Raw genomic sequence first — 18,117 nt, forward strand, 5'->3', positions numbered from 1 at the left:
AACGCTCAGCGCAAGCCACGCCTCATTGTTCGAGAAGCTTTTCGATTATTGTAGATCGTTTTGTTAAGATTGCGCGCAAGACGCGAAAACTCGAGCTTATTCTAGAACTTGCGCGACAACCAGCGAGGACGCCCAGTTCGCCGCTATCAGTGTACAGCGTGTATTGCTGTAGTTTGATCTTTCATTTCCCGGCCACAAGTTCGGCCAAATAAAGAATTTCATCTTGAACACGCCGGCTGGTTGTCTTCGTCGACGTCACGACCCCGTGACATCTGGTGGAGGTGCTGTTCGTCCATGTTTCGGACGCCCCCGTCAAGCCGTGAAGCCAGCCCAAGACGCAAAGAAGACATCGACGCCAGCAGCGAGCAAGCCGCAGGCAACAAAGTCTACCGCCAGAGTACGGACCTCTACCTGAGAAGACCCGGCAAACCAAGACGCTGACCTCGACCACAGCGATGATGACAGCCACTGTGCCGCCTGCACCGATTCTGTTCCGGCAACCCAGGGAGCCGCCAACGTTCCGCGGTTCATCATTCAAAGACCCGGAAACCTGGACTGAAACATACGACCGTGTCGCCGCCTTTAACAATTGGAGCACCGAAGACAAGCTGCGTCACGTCTATTTCTACCTGGAAGACTCGGCAAGAACATGGTTTGAGAATCGGGAGTCCTCACTTCAAACCTGGGACCCTTTCGGCAGCGCATTCCTGCACACGTTCACAAGCGTCGTCCGCAAGGAAAGGGCCGCTTGCTTGCTGGAGACCCGGGTTGAGCTACCAAACGAAAACGTCACCATCTTCACGGAAGAGATGACTCGACTTTTCCGCCAGGCCGACGCTGCGATGCCCGAAGACAAAAAAGTTCGCCTGCTTATGCGGGGTGTTAAACAAGAACTGTTCGCGGCACTTGTCCGCCACCCGCCCACGACGGTCGCCGAATCCCTCACCGAGGCCATAACTATCGAAAAGACATTTGACATGCGGACGAAACAATACAACCGCTCTCCGGTGTCTGCAGCCTATTCCGAAGTGCACTCGCTGGCCACCGACGACTTGCGCGAAACTATCAGAGCGATTGTGCGGGAGGAGCTGCGCAAACTGTTATCTTCGCCGCAGCATCAAGTGGATTCAATCGCCGACGTTGTCCGCGAGTAAGTCCGGCAATCGCTTGGAATTCCCGAAGCACCGCAGGCTCAGCCGGAAGCCATGAGCTATGCTCAAGGAGGTTAAAAAAAAAAAAAAAAAAAAACTTCTGGAGTGGAGGTCCCCTATGCGCGCCCACGCGAGCGGGTGAAGCCTGGGTACAGTGTACTAGAAGAGGGCAGTGGGCTTACTCCGCCGCTCCTCTGACGCAGTTGGTGTCGCATAGGAGAGGTGGCGCCACAGGCATCTTCGATGGAAGGTTCGCCTGCAGAAGCTGCTCGCCGCTGGCCGCTCGTACGAGTTGCGACGCGCGTTTCTTCGATATTTATAATACACTTGCTTGCATTGACTTCCATCTGACTGTATTGAGAGCGTATGTTGCTCTCGGTTCGCCATTATTCCCTTTTCTTTTGCGATAGAGTTTGTCGAAAGTCAGTCGGATGGCAATTTATGCAGCCTATGCTTGCTCCTTTCTAGTGCGACGCAGTTAACGCTTTCTTTTTCTTGGGGGCAGGGGGGAGGAGCTTGAGTTCTTTGCACATTTTGACAAGCACTACCTTTGTTCAGGCCACATCGTATTTTCCCCAATATAACACTTCGCCGAGCCCAAAAAGACGGTGTACCCCTCAAAATATACGGTTTCATACAGTGACCACATATACGGTTGCATGCAGCGTAGACCTAACCTAAAATGATTTTGTAGCAAGATTATGCCCCGCCTTCCACCAGGTAATTAAAAAACAGTGCACGCTCGAGCGCTTCCTAGCCGAGCTTTAACATGCTGGCCGGGTTTGTGCCTTTGCTATGATGAAATGAAATTGTGGCTGAAATATTTTTTGTTCTACTTCGGTTGTTGCACATGGCACAGTAGTTTTCTCGGGGTTATTAATAACCATAATTATGCAGTTACACGTCTGTTAGGCATATGTACAAGCTTCTGTTTCTGACATGAAGCTCTTATTTTCAAGAACTGAAGTACAACATCCAAACATTGATTTACACACTTTATTCACTTCATGTGCAACGGCTCAGCTTCAGCTGCTTGGCCCTCTGCCGCTTTCCTCCTTTGTCACTGTTCAGTCCTTTCACATAAAAATGAAGACGCGTGACGACGTAAAAACTAATTACTTTTGCTGTGAGAGTAGCTGCGTGCACACTGCAACCTATTTCGATGGAAAGTCTGTGCTGAACAACTGCCAGCATGTCCATAATGCTGTCAGAGTGTAGCTCGCTCTGGCAGAAACATTCTGTGAAGATATCCTCGAGCTTTTTCACAAACCCGTACAGCTGACTGGAGGGATGAAGGAGGCTCCCTCGGTCACAATAGTTTGTCAGCCGAGCAAGTTGAAAAGTTTCGCCAGGTGAAGTCACGATGAGCAGCTTGATGCAATCTTGGCATTTTGTTCTAGCATTGACAACGCATTTTCGTGCAACATAGCCCGAAATGTGATAAATGAGCCTGGAGTCGCTTCTGACCACGTGCTGGTTATGGTCATTTGAAGCCTGCAGGCCAGCATTATGCTGGGGTACCATGATTTTTTTTTTCTTTTCAGCTGCAGTGGTAGCAGCAGTTCAGGGGCGTAGCCAGAAATTTTTTTCGGGGGGGGGGGGGTTCAACCATACTTTTTGTATGTTCGTGCGTGCGTTTGTATGTGTGCATGCCTATATACGCAAGCAAAACTGAAAAATTTCGGGGGGGGGGGGGGTTTGAACCCCCCCCAACCCCCCCCCCCCCCTTGGCTACGCCCCTGCAGCAGTTTGACTGCACTCCTCTCTATCAGTCGATGATTCGAGCGAGTCAACTTCCAGTAAGGCGGCCAGAGTACCCTCCTCGCAGTTTCCATTGCTAACAGACCTAACCAGACCATAAAATGAGAGGCAATTCACAGTGATTAGGAACTGTGTTGGAGTTGGGTGATCATTATTGCCAGAAGCCTGTCTTACAATTCCGAAGAAATTCTCGAGTGGGTCCTGGCTGGTCCTTGATGTCATTAAGTATTTGTATCCAACCTTGGATGTTAAGTAGGCAAGCAATTCGAGAGTGCTTGAAATGGTGACACGCAAGCCGGCTGCTGTGGAGTCGCTTAAAAATCCACCAGTTCCCATGGCATGCCTTTCCCATTGATCAAAATACGACAGGAAGTCCTTCAGGGTTTCTGCTTTCAAGGAGCCTGGCCGGAGAGCTTCAGCAGCATACTGTGATGTCATCACTGATATCAACTGGCTCACCTTGCTGAAAAAATAGAATAAAACAAAATTGCTTGAATTCTTGTTGATATGGCCTCTCGGATTACAGCCACCGTCATGTAGTAGGGCAAACAACTGCAAACTTATTCATCTTCACTTTAAGGAATGTTTACTAAAAACATTTTATAACCTGGCTGGCAGTAAGATTGGTTAGTCTGGGGTGAAAGCCTCGTCAGGAGACGTGTGGATCATCTTTTACCTAAGCTCGAGGACATAATTCACATTGTGTATTTATGTCTGAAATAAACGAGTGAACTGAATTAAATAGCAGTACAGTTACCTGAAGAATTCCTGGGTGGCATTGATGGTTCCAAATATCTTGTCCAGCTCATTCCTGTAGAGGTGGAAAGCCTGCAGGACTTTCGCACCGAACAGTTGAAACGCGATGCTCACTCTCATTTTTTCAAAGCCATTTGGATTGAGATGGCACTCGGTGATTCCGGGCATAGCCTTGAGGGTCACGTTATTGGCATCAATCTTGTAGGCTTCCCTCACTGGCCGAATGCTGACCTGGAAAATGATTCCAAGACAAAACCAGTCATTTGTTGCTATGCGCACTAGTTGCAGCAAAAATGTAAATGAGCCTGCAAAATGTTCGTGGACACCCTCCAGATTAATTTTCCCCACTCAAATAAAGTCCTACGCTCAATGTAAACCCTCCAATGATCGACAAGCAGCAGGAAAGTAGCTGCCCTTTAGGCAAATGGTCCCTACTGCAAAACGGAATTTCGAAAGGAATGAACAAAATCATTGTGTATTGTACCGTTAAACAAATAGTTCGACACTGAAAAACTAGGCAAAATATGCAGTTATTAAAAGAGGCGATACATGGTACACATGCAGAAACTTACATGGCCAGCTGGAGTGTTGAAGCCGCTCTTCAACAGGGAGTTCCGGAGGCATTTGATAAGATGTGGAAAGTCTGAATTGAACAAGTACCGCTTTGGGTCAGAAGGGTGCTGGACCTTGCACTTAATCGAACTAGCAGTGGCATGTATTCCCATCATCCTCCACATCTTTCGATTCCAGCTTGCCCCATCAGTTATGAAATCGACAAACAGCCCACATTTTTCTGCTAGTATTGTGGCCTCTACAACAACCTTGGCGAGAATATCTGCTTTCATGTTGCCATTCGTTGCGAAGCAGCCTATGACCTGACTCCATTTTCCTTGGAATGGAACAAAAAGTACCGCCATACCATGGTCAGATGGAGTGCTCTTGTCCTTTTGTGTGGTAAACGGGCCCAAGTCTACAAAGCCTTCAATTGTACCACTGCTCCTAACAGACAAACTCTCAGAAAGTTTCAGCTCATCGATGAGCAATCCCCCGTGCCTCTTGCTGACGTCGAGCTCCGCTGTTTTACTTTTCAATTTCTTCAGGATTTTCTCATTGAAGCCAAAAAGTGTACGGTAAACAGATACATAACGTTTGAGAGTTGATTTGCTTGGCAGGGCAAGAATTTTGTTTTTACGCAACTGTTCGTACAAGCGGGGACCCTTCATCTTCATTATGATGCAGTCGAGAAGCCAGCTCTTGCTGTATCGAAGACCATTAGGTTTGACTTTAGATGCTGCAAAGCAGTGTTTAACAGCTTCTTGCTGATGGGTAGGCAGGCTCCCAATCTGTTCCTGGAGAACATCTGCATTTTTTGCTGCAGCTTGCTGTTGCAGTTTCGCAAGGCTCTCCCTTGTATCAGAGAGACGAGTGGAAAGCCGCTTGTTTCTTCTTACTGCTGTTTTAAGTTTCTGGGCAATGTTGAGGCGTGCCTTTGTGTTCCTACGCTGCACTCGGCTTCGGCGTGTCAACAAAGCTCGCCTTAGGTACCGACAGGAAACGCATGGAGTTCCTGAAAAAGACACGAAAGCACGGTAATGCACGGCCTCTTCTACACTGACAGCGTGATGTCTCATTATTCAAGAATAAAGAGTGATAATTACCTTCTTTAGGCACCTGGCCTAGGCACTTCCTGCTGAAGTACAGTCCTTGGCGCGTCAACACGTGGTCCCTCAGCTTAGTTGTGAAGAGAGCGTCATCATAGTCCTCGAGTCTCATTGCACCCACACATAGCTGCATCCGATCAGTCTTTCTCAACTCGTCCTCGGCCTCCGTTTTTCTATGCACCGGCCCTTCCTTTATCAAAACGTCTCTAGCAAGCACTTTGCAGTATGCGGCACATTCAGACTCTGAAAACATTACCACCTCCTCGGAGAGTACTTCGGCGTTAGTGATCAACGCGGCCGTGCAGTATACGACACCGGCGTGGCCAGGAAAACTGTGCTTGTTCCAGTACGGTGAAGGCACTTCTAGGTTGAAATAAAACTTATTCACAGCATCAGATGGTGGAGATGTAGACGCTTGTGGACATTCTTCACAGCCTGCATCAACAGCATCGTCGGTGTGTGCAAACGGCCCAGACACCGCATTGTCAGAAGGACAGAATGCGGGCTTCAACTGTCCGCCTGAAGATTCCGATCGTTTCCTCTTACGAGCGGTCCTCTCTTGTGTCGGCTTTTTACTCAGGTAAGCTGGCAGATTCGGTAGAAGCGTCGGCACAGCATCAGCACGGAGAATGGGTCTCCCACGAGGTATCCGCACTTCTTTTCCCTCGATAATATGTACATAGTCTCTGAGCACATAACGCGGCTCGAAGTGGAGCTCGCACACTGCGCTGGTGTCTTCCAGGGGCTTGTCCGCTCTGCGCAGGTTCCTCTCCCATTCTTTACGCCTGTTCTCATCCTTCGGGACGCCAAACAACGACAGCTTCGGCCCACCCTTTACGAACACGTAGCCTGTTTGGCACCCAGGCGCGTAGCAATGGTTTTGCCGATATCGCGGCATGGCTCAGGCACTACAGAACATACCGATTTCTTGCGTGGTGCGTACGGCTCACAGCTGACGGCAAAACCTCGGCGCTAAAACGGCCACAGCAATACATGGCTTGCACCGACGTCACTTCCGCAAACGCTGGGTCAGCTTTCCGGCATAGCGGAGCACCCGGGAGCTCCACACGACCGTCCGTCCGTACTGTGCGCTGGTAGTCGTATGCTCGGCAATGGCTATTTGCGCAGTTGTCGGATGTAGCAATCGAAGCAAAAGCTGCCCAAGGAAGGATTCTGCAAACACAAGCCTTTTTCGGCTTCCGAAGGCTGTGAAATGGCAGGACGCACGTACAAAAGCACTCAGCTCGAAGCGGCGCAGCCTATGGCTTGCGCGTATCAAGCGTGCCGATCTCAAGGGCGATTCCCCAAACATCCGAGTATGTGGCGCCCACTTCGTAACAGGTAAGTATTCGCTATACTACATGAGGCGCGCTTAATTCTGCGCTAGAGTCACATTTGTTTGCATTTACAGGTAGACCGGCCAGGCTCCACCAAGAAACGCACCCGGACTGGGCGCCAACGCTTTTGCTCGGATACACAAGAAAAAGTGAAGGCATTGCCCGCTACGAGCGTGCTGCAAGGCGACGGACCAAGCGACCTACTCCCGAGGTCGACGCGGGGACCACTGCACCGTCAAGAAATTGTGGATTCGCCGCAACGTCGCCTGAAAACTGCTGCGACGACGGTGACAACGGCACACACTCAGAAGACAGCCCGCCACTGCTGCAAGCTGAATGTGAAATCCAGGCTGCCGAAAATGAATCAGGTCAGTCTCTCCATTACTTTGTTTGAGCCTGAAAGGTAGATATCATTCACTAAGCATTTTTGTTTGGTTTGTTTACATCGCTGTCATGAAATGCCAGTGAGCCGTTCAGCTTTGATGCCTAGGTTTGCGTTGTTAATTTCAGGAGTTGCTGTACAGGCAGAAATGTCCATGGCAGACGTTGCAGCATTGGAGCTACAGTGCACTATGCTAAATGACAACCTGTACGCCCTGCGTGAATACATTGACAAGTTGGAGTGGACGGAAGCTGCATTCAGAGAGAGTAAGCCCAAGGTCATGTACTACACAGGGATGGCAAGCTTCGATATTCTGTATGGCATATTTAGTGTGGTGGAGTGCTATGTTCCACACGGTGCAAACAACGTTCTATCAAAGTTTCAAGAGTTCATTCTCTTCCTAATGAAGTTGAAACTGAATTTTCACAACACTGATCTCGGCTTCAGATTTGGAGTTTCAGAAGCGACAGCGTCGCGCATTTTTGATAAGTGGTTGTATGTTACATATTGTAGGCTGAAGCCATACATTTCATGGCCAGACAGAGTTTTACTGCAGAAGACAATGCCACAGGCTTTCTTCGACTCCTTTGGAGCAAATGTTGCCACAGTGATTGATTGTTTTGAAATAAAAATAGAGCGACCATCGTCATACGAGGCAAGAAGTGAGACATGGTCGCAGTACAAACAGAGCAATACTGCTAAGTTTCTCATTGGCATTGCTCCTCAAGGTGCCGTCACCTTTATTTCAGAGGGTTGGGGAGGGCGCTGCAGTGACAAGCACATAACAGAACATTCCGGCATGCTTGACAACTTACGTCCTGGTGATGTTGTGCTTGCCGACAGAAGCTTCAATATCTCAGAGAGTGTTGGCTTCTACTGCGCTTGCTTGCATGTTCCAGCATATACCAAAGGCAAGAAACAACTGTCGGCAGAAGAAATCATGAGCACTAGGAAACTTGCAAACGTGCGCATTCATGTCGAGCGAGTTATTGGACTTATAAGGAATAAGTTTACAATCATGAAAGGCACTCTTCCCATTGAATATGTTGCCCGCCGAGAAGGTGATGATACACCACCACTCGATAGAATCGTCACTGTATGCTGTGCTTTGTCTAACCTGTGCCCGTCAATTGTAGCAGAGTTAAAGGAAGCCAATCATGAAGTGGCTTCACCTGCCTCATTAATGTGTAATGACTTCACATGCGTTAGCTCGCACAGTCAAACCTCGTTAAAATGAACTAGCATAAGGACCATAAATTCAGATTTAAGTGATGAGTGTGAATAGTGGTTGTTCATTGTCTTTCAATATTTATTTTTCTGCTTATGCTATCTTTTGAGCTGCGAGTGTCCCATGGACAAAATATTTCTGCATTGTAGCCAATTTTGCGGCAGCTTTCGTGTTTTCTATTGCACAATAAGAGGAATAAATGTCACTGAAATGAAGCGTGACCAACCAGAGTTCCTATTTATTTTGCTATCAACGATAATTTGCTATATCAGTGTTCATTATAACAAGGTTGAACTGCTATTCAGTACTGCTGTTTGTTTTCATGCATTTGTCATTTGAACTTTTTATTTCATTTCTACCAACATGTGTGCTGGAGGTGGAACGTTTGTAATGAATCTGGCTAGATTATGATGTGTAACAGTGTAGAAAGTTGGTAAGGGTTCATCTAGGTCAAACTTCACGGTGGGACGGGACACAGATGAAGTGAGATAAACAAGCGCAGTCTGTTTGCTTGCCTCTGTTCTTTCCTTATGTCCCGGACCATCACACAGTTTGACCAAGATGAGCATTGGTACGTTCTGCTACAATCTCCTAAGTGCCGTGCTGTTCTCATTGTGTCTGTTAGTTCTGTTGGTGTATGTTAGTTCTCAATAATGCTGATGTTTGTAAAACAGATAGCAAAATGCCTCAGTAAATAAAATATGCTTGTTTTGGAGCTTGTTTATTTATTTAGTAACAGCATTGATTACTGGTTATTCAAGAAATTAATCGAACAGAACACATGAATCTCGAGCAGACTAGTTTTCTTTATCTTGCTTGCATTGTGGACAATACCACTTCTTCGCCTTTGATGGTGCCCGTGTGATTCCTACACATGAAAAATGAAACCATTTGTATGTGCACGACGGGTTGTCGCATGCAATCATTTTCCCCGTCTCAGGTCCTTGACAGAAGCAGTAAGTGCTTGTTTGTGCCAATGCCTTTCCTGGGGTTTTGATCTGCCGTGTGAAAAACTTGCTGAAAAGCTCGGGAAGAATTGCTCTTATGAAAAATTCCCTTGCAGTGGCAAACATCTCATTGCAGAAATGTTCGTCTCTCTTAATTATTTGCACATAGAAGAGGTTCGGGGCCCAGGCAATGAAGTCGCAGTAGTCAACCTTGCATACGGTCATCTGGGTTTGAACTTGGTAGTAATACTCGTGTTGCTTGGGAAGCTGCAGAGCTTTATTAATGCAGTGATTCCACTCCTGCGCCAACTGCGCCAAAGTGCGCCAAATTGTATTTACTGCGCCATCCTGATAATATCGACGAAATTTGCGCCAAACTGCGCCAAAGTCTCGGGTTTGGGGGCGTCTATCACCGACAATCGCACCGCCGGCGCGTCAGAACATGTGCAGCTCGATCTTGGGGCTGCCAATAAAGTCGCAATCATGGACCAAGAATTATTCCGCTGAATAAATAGCGCTCGCGCGTGCGTTCCGAGTAAGCCACGATGCCATGCACGGTGCCGACGCAGCTTCTGTTCTGCAAGTCGGCTCGACAGCAAAATGCGCTCTCCGCAGAGGCTCATAACGTCTAGGCCTATCGGTAGCGAGAAAGTGCGACGGCGATTCATCGGCGGACGTCGTCTGTTCCAGAAACGCTGCTGATAGCTCGTTTCAAGCGTCGCACGGCACGTAAGGAAAGCAATGTTCAGTAATAACTACATGAGTGCCGCTAAAATGTCTGTCACTTCTGTTTCCGGACATCGCGGAATGAAATCTGGGATCGCTCGCAGTAGATATATGGGACAATATCGAATTTTCCTTGCTTCGCGTTTATGGAAGAGCACGCGGACGGTGGAAACGCGTTGACATGGATCTTCATCCAGAACAGGTTTTTCGTAATTCCTTCCGCCAGCACATCCGAGTTTGTAATCACTCTGCGGTAAATACCCCTTAAAGGCCCTGCCCTTTCGAGCTCACGTGCTAGGGTTCCAATTCGAATTTTTTGCTTGCTTTTTTAAAAATGTCATCTCATTAGTAAAATCATATCTCCTGGTCGGAGCAGCCGCAAATGCGCAGCTGTCAGTAGCGGGCCCGTCGCTGACGGCCCACAGCGAAGCGGCTACGCCATGTTACACGTCCGCCCCTCGCTTTCGGGGATCAATAGCTAATGGTTAAAAAAACTCAGTTTCGCTTAAGAGCGAAGCAATGAATGCGATACCAAAAAATTGTATTGTAAAACGAAGTAAGACTAGCAGCTAACCCTTTTGGATCCGATCTCGCGTAACTCAACAAAACGCTTGTTTAAGGGAATATGGCCCCTCCAGGAACCGAAGCGTTTTCTTGCTCTGAGTTCTCTAAACGCGAAGTAAGCGTTGAGAGCTCAGCGAGCTTACGAGCCGTCTCCTGATGCCTCGAGATAGCGCGCGCGCAAGCGACTGCGCCCTTCGAAAGGTGCGGTCCTCCCCTCCCTTCCTCTCCCCTGGCGTCCCTTCATGCTCCTTACGAAAGACGGGCGGGGCGTTTCCTCTCTGTTTGATGAGCAATCGACGGCAGGCCCGCACGCGGGATGATGTTATCTCACGCGCTGTCCGTGCGGCGGAGACAGACGGCCGGCTAGCTTAGTCTCCGCTTCAGCCGCGTTCGTCGCCAGCGCTCGCGAGCTTTTACCCGCGACTAGAATGCGTGGTGATGTTATTGATTTGGACTTCATACGGAAAATTACGGCAACGGCGACGGCAAAAATCCGCCGAGAGTGTCCATATAATTGCTATCGCAATAGTCAATGTACGGGGCAGATTTTGCGCCCCCCTCCCTCTTAGGTGATCAGGGGGGGGGGGGGGGGGCGCCCTCCCCTGCCCCCCTTGTGCGCACGCCTATGCTCCTGAGATGATTTTTTCCATGAGATTTGCAATGAATCGAAATATTTCTAGCCTTCATAAGAGCCCCATACCAATACTCAGGTGCTTGAATGTTAATGCAATATGCTTCTGTATTGCACTCCAGGATGTAAAATTCGCTGCTCGAAAGTGCTCCCAGATGCAAAATTATCTGCTCCAAAGTGCTCCAAGATGAAAATTTTGCTGCTCCAAAGTGCTCCAAAACGGAAATTTTGCTGCTCCAAAAATTGCTCCAAATCAAAAGACCTCGGTAGCATCACTGATTAATGTATGTCAAACATGACTTAGCCTCGGTAAAAGAGGTGGCATTGCGTAACAAGTAAGGGCATTTCACTTCGGCTACACCTTTACCACAGCATGAGCATGAAATTAGTGCATCTGGTGTTGCTCCAGCAAAGGGATATGAAACACTGAGGTGAAGACCAGATCTGGTGCACTTGAAATCAACATGCTTTCGCTTGTGATGGTCTTCATAGGTCTTCAGGGCATCACGTTCATGCTCAAACCCCAGGCAATGGCAGGCGTCTTCAGCGATTTTTCTGGGTAACATATTGATTTCAGTAATGATGGGCTAGGATTATCTAGAGCTGTTCGGCACACACTTTTCATTTGAGATGCTGTCACTCTGCCAGCTCGGTAAAGGTACTAGTCAGGTGAATTGTTCTGGTTTTTTGTCTTCGATTCAATCAACATCACTGTTTCGTCAGTGACGTGAAATGTGCTCATAAACTGGTTGGCCTTGTCAACAAGGGTGTTGAGGCCATCTGCCAAAGCATCATCTGTATACAAATTTCGAAGATGTGCTTCCTGTTTGGGTACTGGTTCCTTGAAGGCAAAGGAATGGCCAGGCAGCAGGGAAAAAATTACAGGAACAACACCACTTTTCTTGAAGACACTGCATAGGTGTTCCATCTCTGCTTGTGAGACTGGTGGCACATGAAATCTCTCTTTTATATGTTTCTTGTTTGCGGGGGGGGGGGGGGGGGGGGGCTCGCTATCATATCATCAAGCTGCCGTTTTTTTCCCTTGGCAGATGTAAAATCAATCTGTTTCAACCTTTTGAACTGGACCTTTTCCACATAAGTAGGAAGCCAAATGTTGTTTTTTTGAGTGCAGCTAACAGAGTTCCTCATCCTCACGCCACTGTCAACAGCAAACAAACAAGTACCGATATGTGAGCAGGCTTCTCCCGCACCAGCCATACACGTGCAATGCGCAGTCAGCACGACACCACTGGATTTACAAAGGATCCACACTTTCAGTGGTCGTTCACCCAGTCGTTGTGAGTGGTTCACCTGAAAAGCAAATCAAGGAAAAATTATATTGTAGAGATTAACACATAACGTACACATGAAGAGATTTCCAATTAAACCATAACAATCAAGCCACAAAACATTCGCGCAAGCTGCTTGAAGATTTTTAAAAACACAAAACGTGAACTCTGCTTATGCGCGACTGTTAAATGAGCAGTCGGTTCGTTTCATCTCTGCACCGAGCCCCAATGCCGCGTCTCTCCTGCGCGCACCACGACTAACCAGGGATTAATGACTGAATTTTCTACACAAAATGCAAGGCTGAAAACAGGGCTCTAGCTTACCTCTCCTAGCAGCAGCACCTTTTCTCCTTGGAGCCGCTTCGCGGACAGTGTCTTCACCCAACCGCTTGTAAAATAGTTGTGCGATTCAAGCGATTTATAGGCCTTGATTTCCTCCAGTGTCGCGAAGCTTGAAGAAAACACCAAGTAGTTAACAATGTCTCCGTGCGAGACCTCGGGGAAAGCGCTGACGTCCATCGTCGTATCCACACCCGGTCGCAGCGTGTAAGGGTCCACATCGTCGCACAGTTCCATTTTTTCTTGATAACGAACACGGGCCGGCCCGATCAATCCTGCGTAATACGCCTCGTTAAAGGCAGACCTATCGTGATCATTCGGCATATCTCACGAGGAGCGGTGGCATTCGCGTTGAAAACGGACAGCAACAGCACAACACGCGTTTAACCAACGTAGGGGCAGCAAAAGCGGCGCGCGTGGTGCTCCAGCATGCTGCGGACCCAGCGGCGCGGCCGGATGTGACGTCACGTGCAAGCCATGTATAGCACGTCGCTCGACAACTGTTGCTGTTCAAGAGCTCGCCAGCACTTTCAGCCGCCACGCTCCCCCCAAAGTTCTATGGATGGATGGATGGATGCTATGAGCGTCCCCTTTAAAACGGGGCGGTGACATGTCTGCCACCAGGCTCGAAGAAAAAAAAAAGCTTCCTTGTTTCATGTTGGCCACCTTATCTACATTGATTAAATCTATGTTATTATACCAAAACAATATAAATTCACAGTCCATCTCTCTGCCTCTTAAGGCAGAATGACCTTATTTTTTCCCCATTATTTATTTTTATTCTTTATCTCTACTTTTCTGCCACCAATACTCTAACCGTCTCTTACTTATTTCTATCGCGGACGTGTGCAGCTTTCCATTGTTGTCCCTAAAACCCAAGGCTTCATGTAGACTCGTGCCCACACGTATACCTGGGTGAATATCGCCACATTCAATCAGTACATGTTCCATCGTTTCCTTAGTTCCCCCGCAGCATGTACATTGTTCTTCTTCGTTACTGAATCTCGCTTTATAACTACGCGTTCTAAGGCAGCCCGACCTTGCTTCAAACAGTAAAGCGCTTCCCCTTGAATTGTCATAAAACCTTTCCCTCCTTATTTCGTTTTTTCCCTTTCGGTAGTTACTCAGAGCCGGCTTCTTTTCCATCGCTGCCATCCAATAAGTCCTCTCCGCCTCTCTGACCTTCCGCTTAATGCTCCTTGTTGCCATATCGCCCGCACTGCTAGCCGTATATTTACTGGTGAGCCTCCTAGTTCTTTTTCTCCACTGCGTGTCAACGCTTTTTCTATACAAATACCTGAAAAACTTCTCTGCCCATCTACTGTTCTTCATTTTCCTCAGCCTCTCTTCGAATCTCATTTTGCTCTGAGCTTCCCTCACTTCAAAGCCTGTCCATTCCATATCACCCTTTACAGCCTCATTTGTCGTCTTCCCGTGAGCGCCCAACGCGAGGCGGCCCACCGTCCTTTGAGTTACATCCATTCCGGATTGTACCTCTGACTTCATGCACACTACTGAGTTCCCAAATGTAAGCCCCGGGACCATCACACCCTTCCACAGCCCTCGAAGCACCTCGTACCTATTGTATCCCCATAAAGCTCTGTGCTTCATAATTGCAGCATTCCTCTTTCCCTTTGCTGCCGATGCTTTCTCTTGTACCTCCATATATCTATCCCCCTCATTTACCCATACTCCGAGGTACTTGTACTCGCTTACCCTCGGTATTTTTTGGCCCTGTATAAAGACCACATGGTCTTCGTGATCATTGAATACCATCAATCCACATTTTGTTGCACTAAATCCTAGTCCTAGAGCCTCACATTCCCTTCCGCATATATCTGCCAGTCGCTGTATATCATCTTGACTGTCCGCAAATAAGACAATATCATCAGCATAAAATAGACCTGGAAGCTTCTGTTCAGCCATCGTGCCGACCTGCTTGTGTGACAAATTAAATCCAATGTTGCTACCTTCTAGCGCTTTTTCCATCCTCACCATGTACAGCATGAATAACAGCGGGGACAAACGACATCCCTGTCTCAGCCCCTTGCTAATTTCAACGCTGTCCTTGCTACTTATTCCTTCCCATTCTATACAAACTGTATTTTCTCGGTATATTTCCCTCAAAAGCTGTATACAGTCGTCACCTATGCCCACTTCTTTCAGTATATCCCACAAAATTTCCTGATTAACGTTGTCATACGCCGCGGTAATATCTAGATAAGCTACGTATAAGGGCCTGTTTTCTATTTTCGATATTTCTATACACTGGGTAAGAACAAACAGATTCTCGTCTAACCGCCTGTCAATTCGAAATCCATTCTGAAGTTCTCCCAAAATATCATTTTGTTCTACCCACGCTTCTATTTTTAATTTTACTGCCTGCATCGCCAGCCTGTATAGCACCAATGTAATGGTTAGCGGTCTATACGAGCGAATGTTATCCTTTTCTCCCTTGCCTTTATAGATTAAGTTCATTCTACTTTTTCGCCAACTGTCTGCTATTGATGGCGATGCCAGCGCCGCCGCCCGGGCGAAGAGAGAAGCACACAGGCGACGTTTGTGGAGCCACCCCACCGCATACCCTCCGCCGGGGAGTAAGCCCACTGCTAGCACTGCCCCTCTTCTAACTGTAGCCTGGGAAACCGGTTGGCAGCCATCTTGCTCCAGGCAAGAGGCGGCGCAGCTTGAGCACGAGCAGCGTAATTGTGAGCTTCCGCGGGGGCATTTCAACATGAGAACGGGACAGTTCGTTACAGTTAGTGTCACTTATTTGGCCGAAATTTTTTTTTTGTCCTGCAAGATTGAAGAAGGCAGTTTTTTACGCCAGAATACATGGGCTGAAGCGTGCCTGATAACACGTAGAATTCGCTTCCAGCATTCCCGAAATGAAGCACATGGTGGAGGTAATAGACCCTTTTCGAAAAAGGGCGCCCCTAGCGCCGCGCACGCAAACTACAGTCTGCCGCCATTGTGAGGGCACCGCAGCAGACGACGCAGGCTTCGGCAACGTGCCAGTGCGTGACATTTCAGCACCGCCGAATCGTGAACTGTCATCGTTTTTCGTAGAGACGGCGTGCTGCAATGGTGCAGACGTGCTGCGTTCCCATGTGCCACCATCGAGGATATCGCGACGAGAACAGGGATAAGGTACGCGGTAAAACTTGAATAACAAACGCACGTGCTCTCTCTCCGTACGTCATGTCAAATGGACGTGCGGAAGGACGCCGTTTTGTAAACGCGCTACAGAAACGGACGTGCTTATTTCACAGCGCCATGTGTAGCCTTGCTTTTAAGTGCCTGCATGCGGTGAATTGCGATAGATTGTTTGTGCAGAAATACTGCGAGGGTTCGTAAGGCCAGCCAGAAAAATAAAAATGAAGTTGCGTACCGTTCATTTAGTAGCGACAGTACTCGCATATCGTAAGCCACGTGTCAACATTTTTTAGTACATACAAATAGGGGCGTAGACAAGAAATTATTTTCGGGGGGGGGGGCACCACCTTGATCTGAAGTGTGGGGGCCGGGCAGGCAGATGTGGTCGAGTGTTATTTTGTGCTCTGTGTGCCATGGCAAAAAAAAAATTCGGGGGGGGGCACAGGCCCGGTGTGCCCCCCCCCTGGCTACGCCACTGCACACAAATATACATATAGAGAAAAGAACTGGTCATCTCGGCTTCATCTCGAATCTATGACGATCCAGACAACGGCGCACACACTCAATCGAAATGACGGAAACTTTCCACACGCCTACACACGTTGCTTACGTCACATTTTATAACATACATAACCGGACCGCTCACACAGTACTTTTTCACTTGTGAACAAGGCTCCCGTACGGGGGCCGAAACGTCGTGCTTTTATTTGCTTTTAATCGTGGTCAGAGTGTTGTTTTAATTGTCTCAACAAATATACCCAACGCGTGGCGTCCGGAAAATAGTTGCGTGGTGTGGCTTGCGGCAGACCTGCAGGAATTTCACCGGTTGCTGTCGCATAGTTCCACGACAGCGACGTCCTCCTTTCCTTCGGTGAGAAGTTTGTAGCTTCGGCGAGCCTTTTTTTTTTTCCTGGTCCGGGCGCGCACGCGAGTTGGCTGTGGTCACGGTCCCGCACCCGCGGCAGTCGAGCCAAACTGCTCCTCCAACCCGTTGAAGGGTACAAAATGTTGCTCATTGTGCATCGGAAGCACCTCAGAAAGACCAACGGAGAGTACTAAGAGCTCGTTCAAGCACGCAAACGGTGAGATTTCAGCGGATGACACGGAGAACTAGCCGCCAACACAAACATCACAGCACTCACGCATTTGACAGCTCGCTTTCCATGCCCTCACGATGGCGCTGGCTATCCCACGCTCCTTTGCGAAGCAAAACTGACGAAAAGCCCACCGTCAGGTGGCGTATTTATGAAAAGGGTCTATAAGTGGTACATCAAATTTTATTCATCCCCGGCTTTTATACAATTTCAAATGAAAAAAGCAGCATATACAATGAATAGATAAAGCTACAAATCCAAAATAACTTCAAAATGCATCATAATGCAGACAGTCACGAAACTAACCGTATGAGACACGCACCCTTAAAAACTAAACACAGCAAAAGAGGAGATACGAAAGCAGATGAATTGACTACCCAGGTAGCACACATGGTCTAGAAAACGTTTTTTAGAGATAAAACGATAAAACAGATTCTAAACCAATTTCGACGTTTTAAAAACGTCACAGAAAATCCGTATTATATCCGTTTTTGATAACATCTAGGAAACGTATTTCTTAAGACCATTTTGGCCTGGAACGTATATTTCAAGACGTTTGTTCGATTCTAAACCAATTTCGACGTTTTAAAAACGTCACAGAAAATCCGTATTATATCCGTTTTTGATAACGTCTTCAAAACGCATTTTTAAGACCATTTTGTCTGCTATGTATATTTCAAGACGTTTGTTCGATTCTAAACCAATTTCGACGTTTTAAAAACGTCACAGAAAATCCGTACTATATCCGTTTTTGATAACGTCTAGGAAACGTATTTCTTAAGACCATTTTGGCCTGGAACGTATATTTCAAGACGTTTGTTCGATTCTAAACCAATTTCGACGTTTTAAAAACGTCACAGAAAATCCGTATTATATCCGTTTTTGATAACGTCTTGAAAACGCATTTTTTAAGACCATTTTGATCTGCTATGTATATTTCAAGATGTTTGTTTGATTCTAAACCAATGTCGATGTTTTAAAAACGTCACAGAAAATCCGTATTATATCCGTTTTTGATAACGTATAGAAAACGTATTTCTTAAGATCATTTTGGTCTGGAACGTATATTTCAGGAAGTTTGTTCGATTCCAAACC

At 47.5% G+C, this 18,117-nt stretch overlaps 3 protein-coding genes across 3 annotated transcripts; 1 reads left to right on the top strand and 2 right to left on the bottom strand.

Annotated features, from left to right (window-relative positions):
* Positions 1-2,882: 2,882 nt before the first annotated feature.
* On the bottom strand, positions 2,883-6,316 carry LOC119383594 (uncharacterized). The gene is made up of 4 exons (XM_049413143.1): positions 5,327-6,316; positions 4,241-5,235; positions 3,670-3,899; positions 2,883-3,375 (listed from the first exon to the last, which is right to left on the bottom strand). The coding sequence occupies exons 1-4, from the start codon at positions 6,225-6,227 to the stop codon at positions 2,883-2,885; spliced, it is 2,619 nt and encodes an 872-aa protein (XP_049269100.1). The 5' UTR covers positions 6,228-6,316.
* A 125-nt stretch (positions 6,317-6,441) lies between these two features.
* LOC119383605 (uncharacterized) lies at positions 6,442-11,707 on the top strand. Its single transcript, XM_037651853.2, has 4 exons — positions 6,442-6,670; positions 6,741-7,034; positions 7,177-7,404; positions 11,637-11,707. The coding sequence occupies exons 1-4, from the start codon at positions 6,442-6,444 to the stop codon at positions 11,705-11,707; spliced, it is 822 nt and encodes a 273-aa protein (XP_037507781.1).
* Positions 11,708-11,882: 175 nt separating this feature from the next.
* On the bottom strand, positions 11,883-13,096 carry LOC125757574 (uncharacterized). The gene is made up of 3 exons (XM_049413150.1): positions 12,758-13,096; positions 12,217-12,455; positions 11,883-11,985 (listed from the first exon to the last, which is right to left on the bottom strand). Exons 1-3 carry the CDS (start codon positions 13,094-13,096, stop codon positions 11,883-11,885), a joined length of 681 nt encoding a protein of 226 aa, XP_049269107.1.
* Between the last annotated feature and the right edge of the window lie 5,021 nt (positions 13,097-18,117).

The sequence above is a fragment of the Rhipicephalus sanguineus genome, chromosome 1 (genome assembly GCF_013339695.2).
Source record: "Rhipicephalus sanguineus isolate Rsan-2018 chromosome 1, BIME_Rsan_1.4, whole genome shotgun sequence".
In the NCBI taxonomy this organism is placed as follows: domain Eukaryota; kingdom Metazoa; phylum Arthropoda; class Arachnida; order Ixodida; family Ixodidae; genus Rhipicephalus; species Rhipicephalus sanguineus.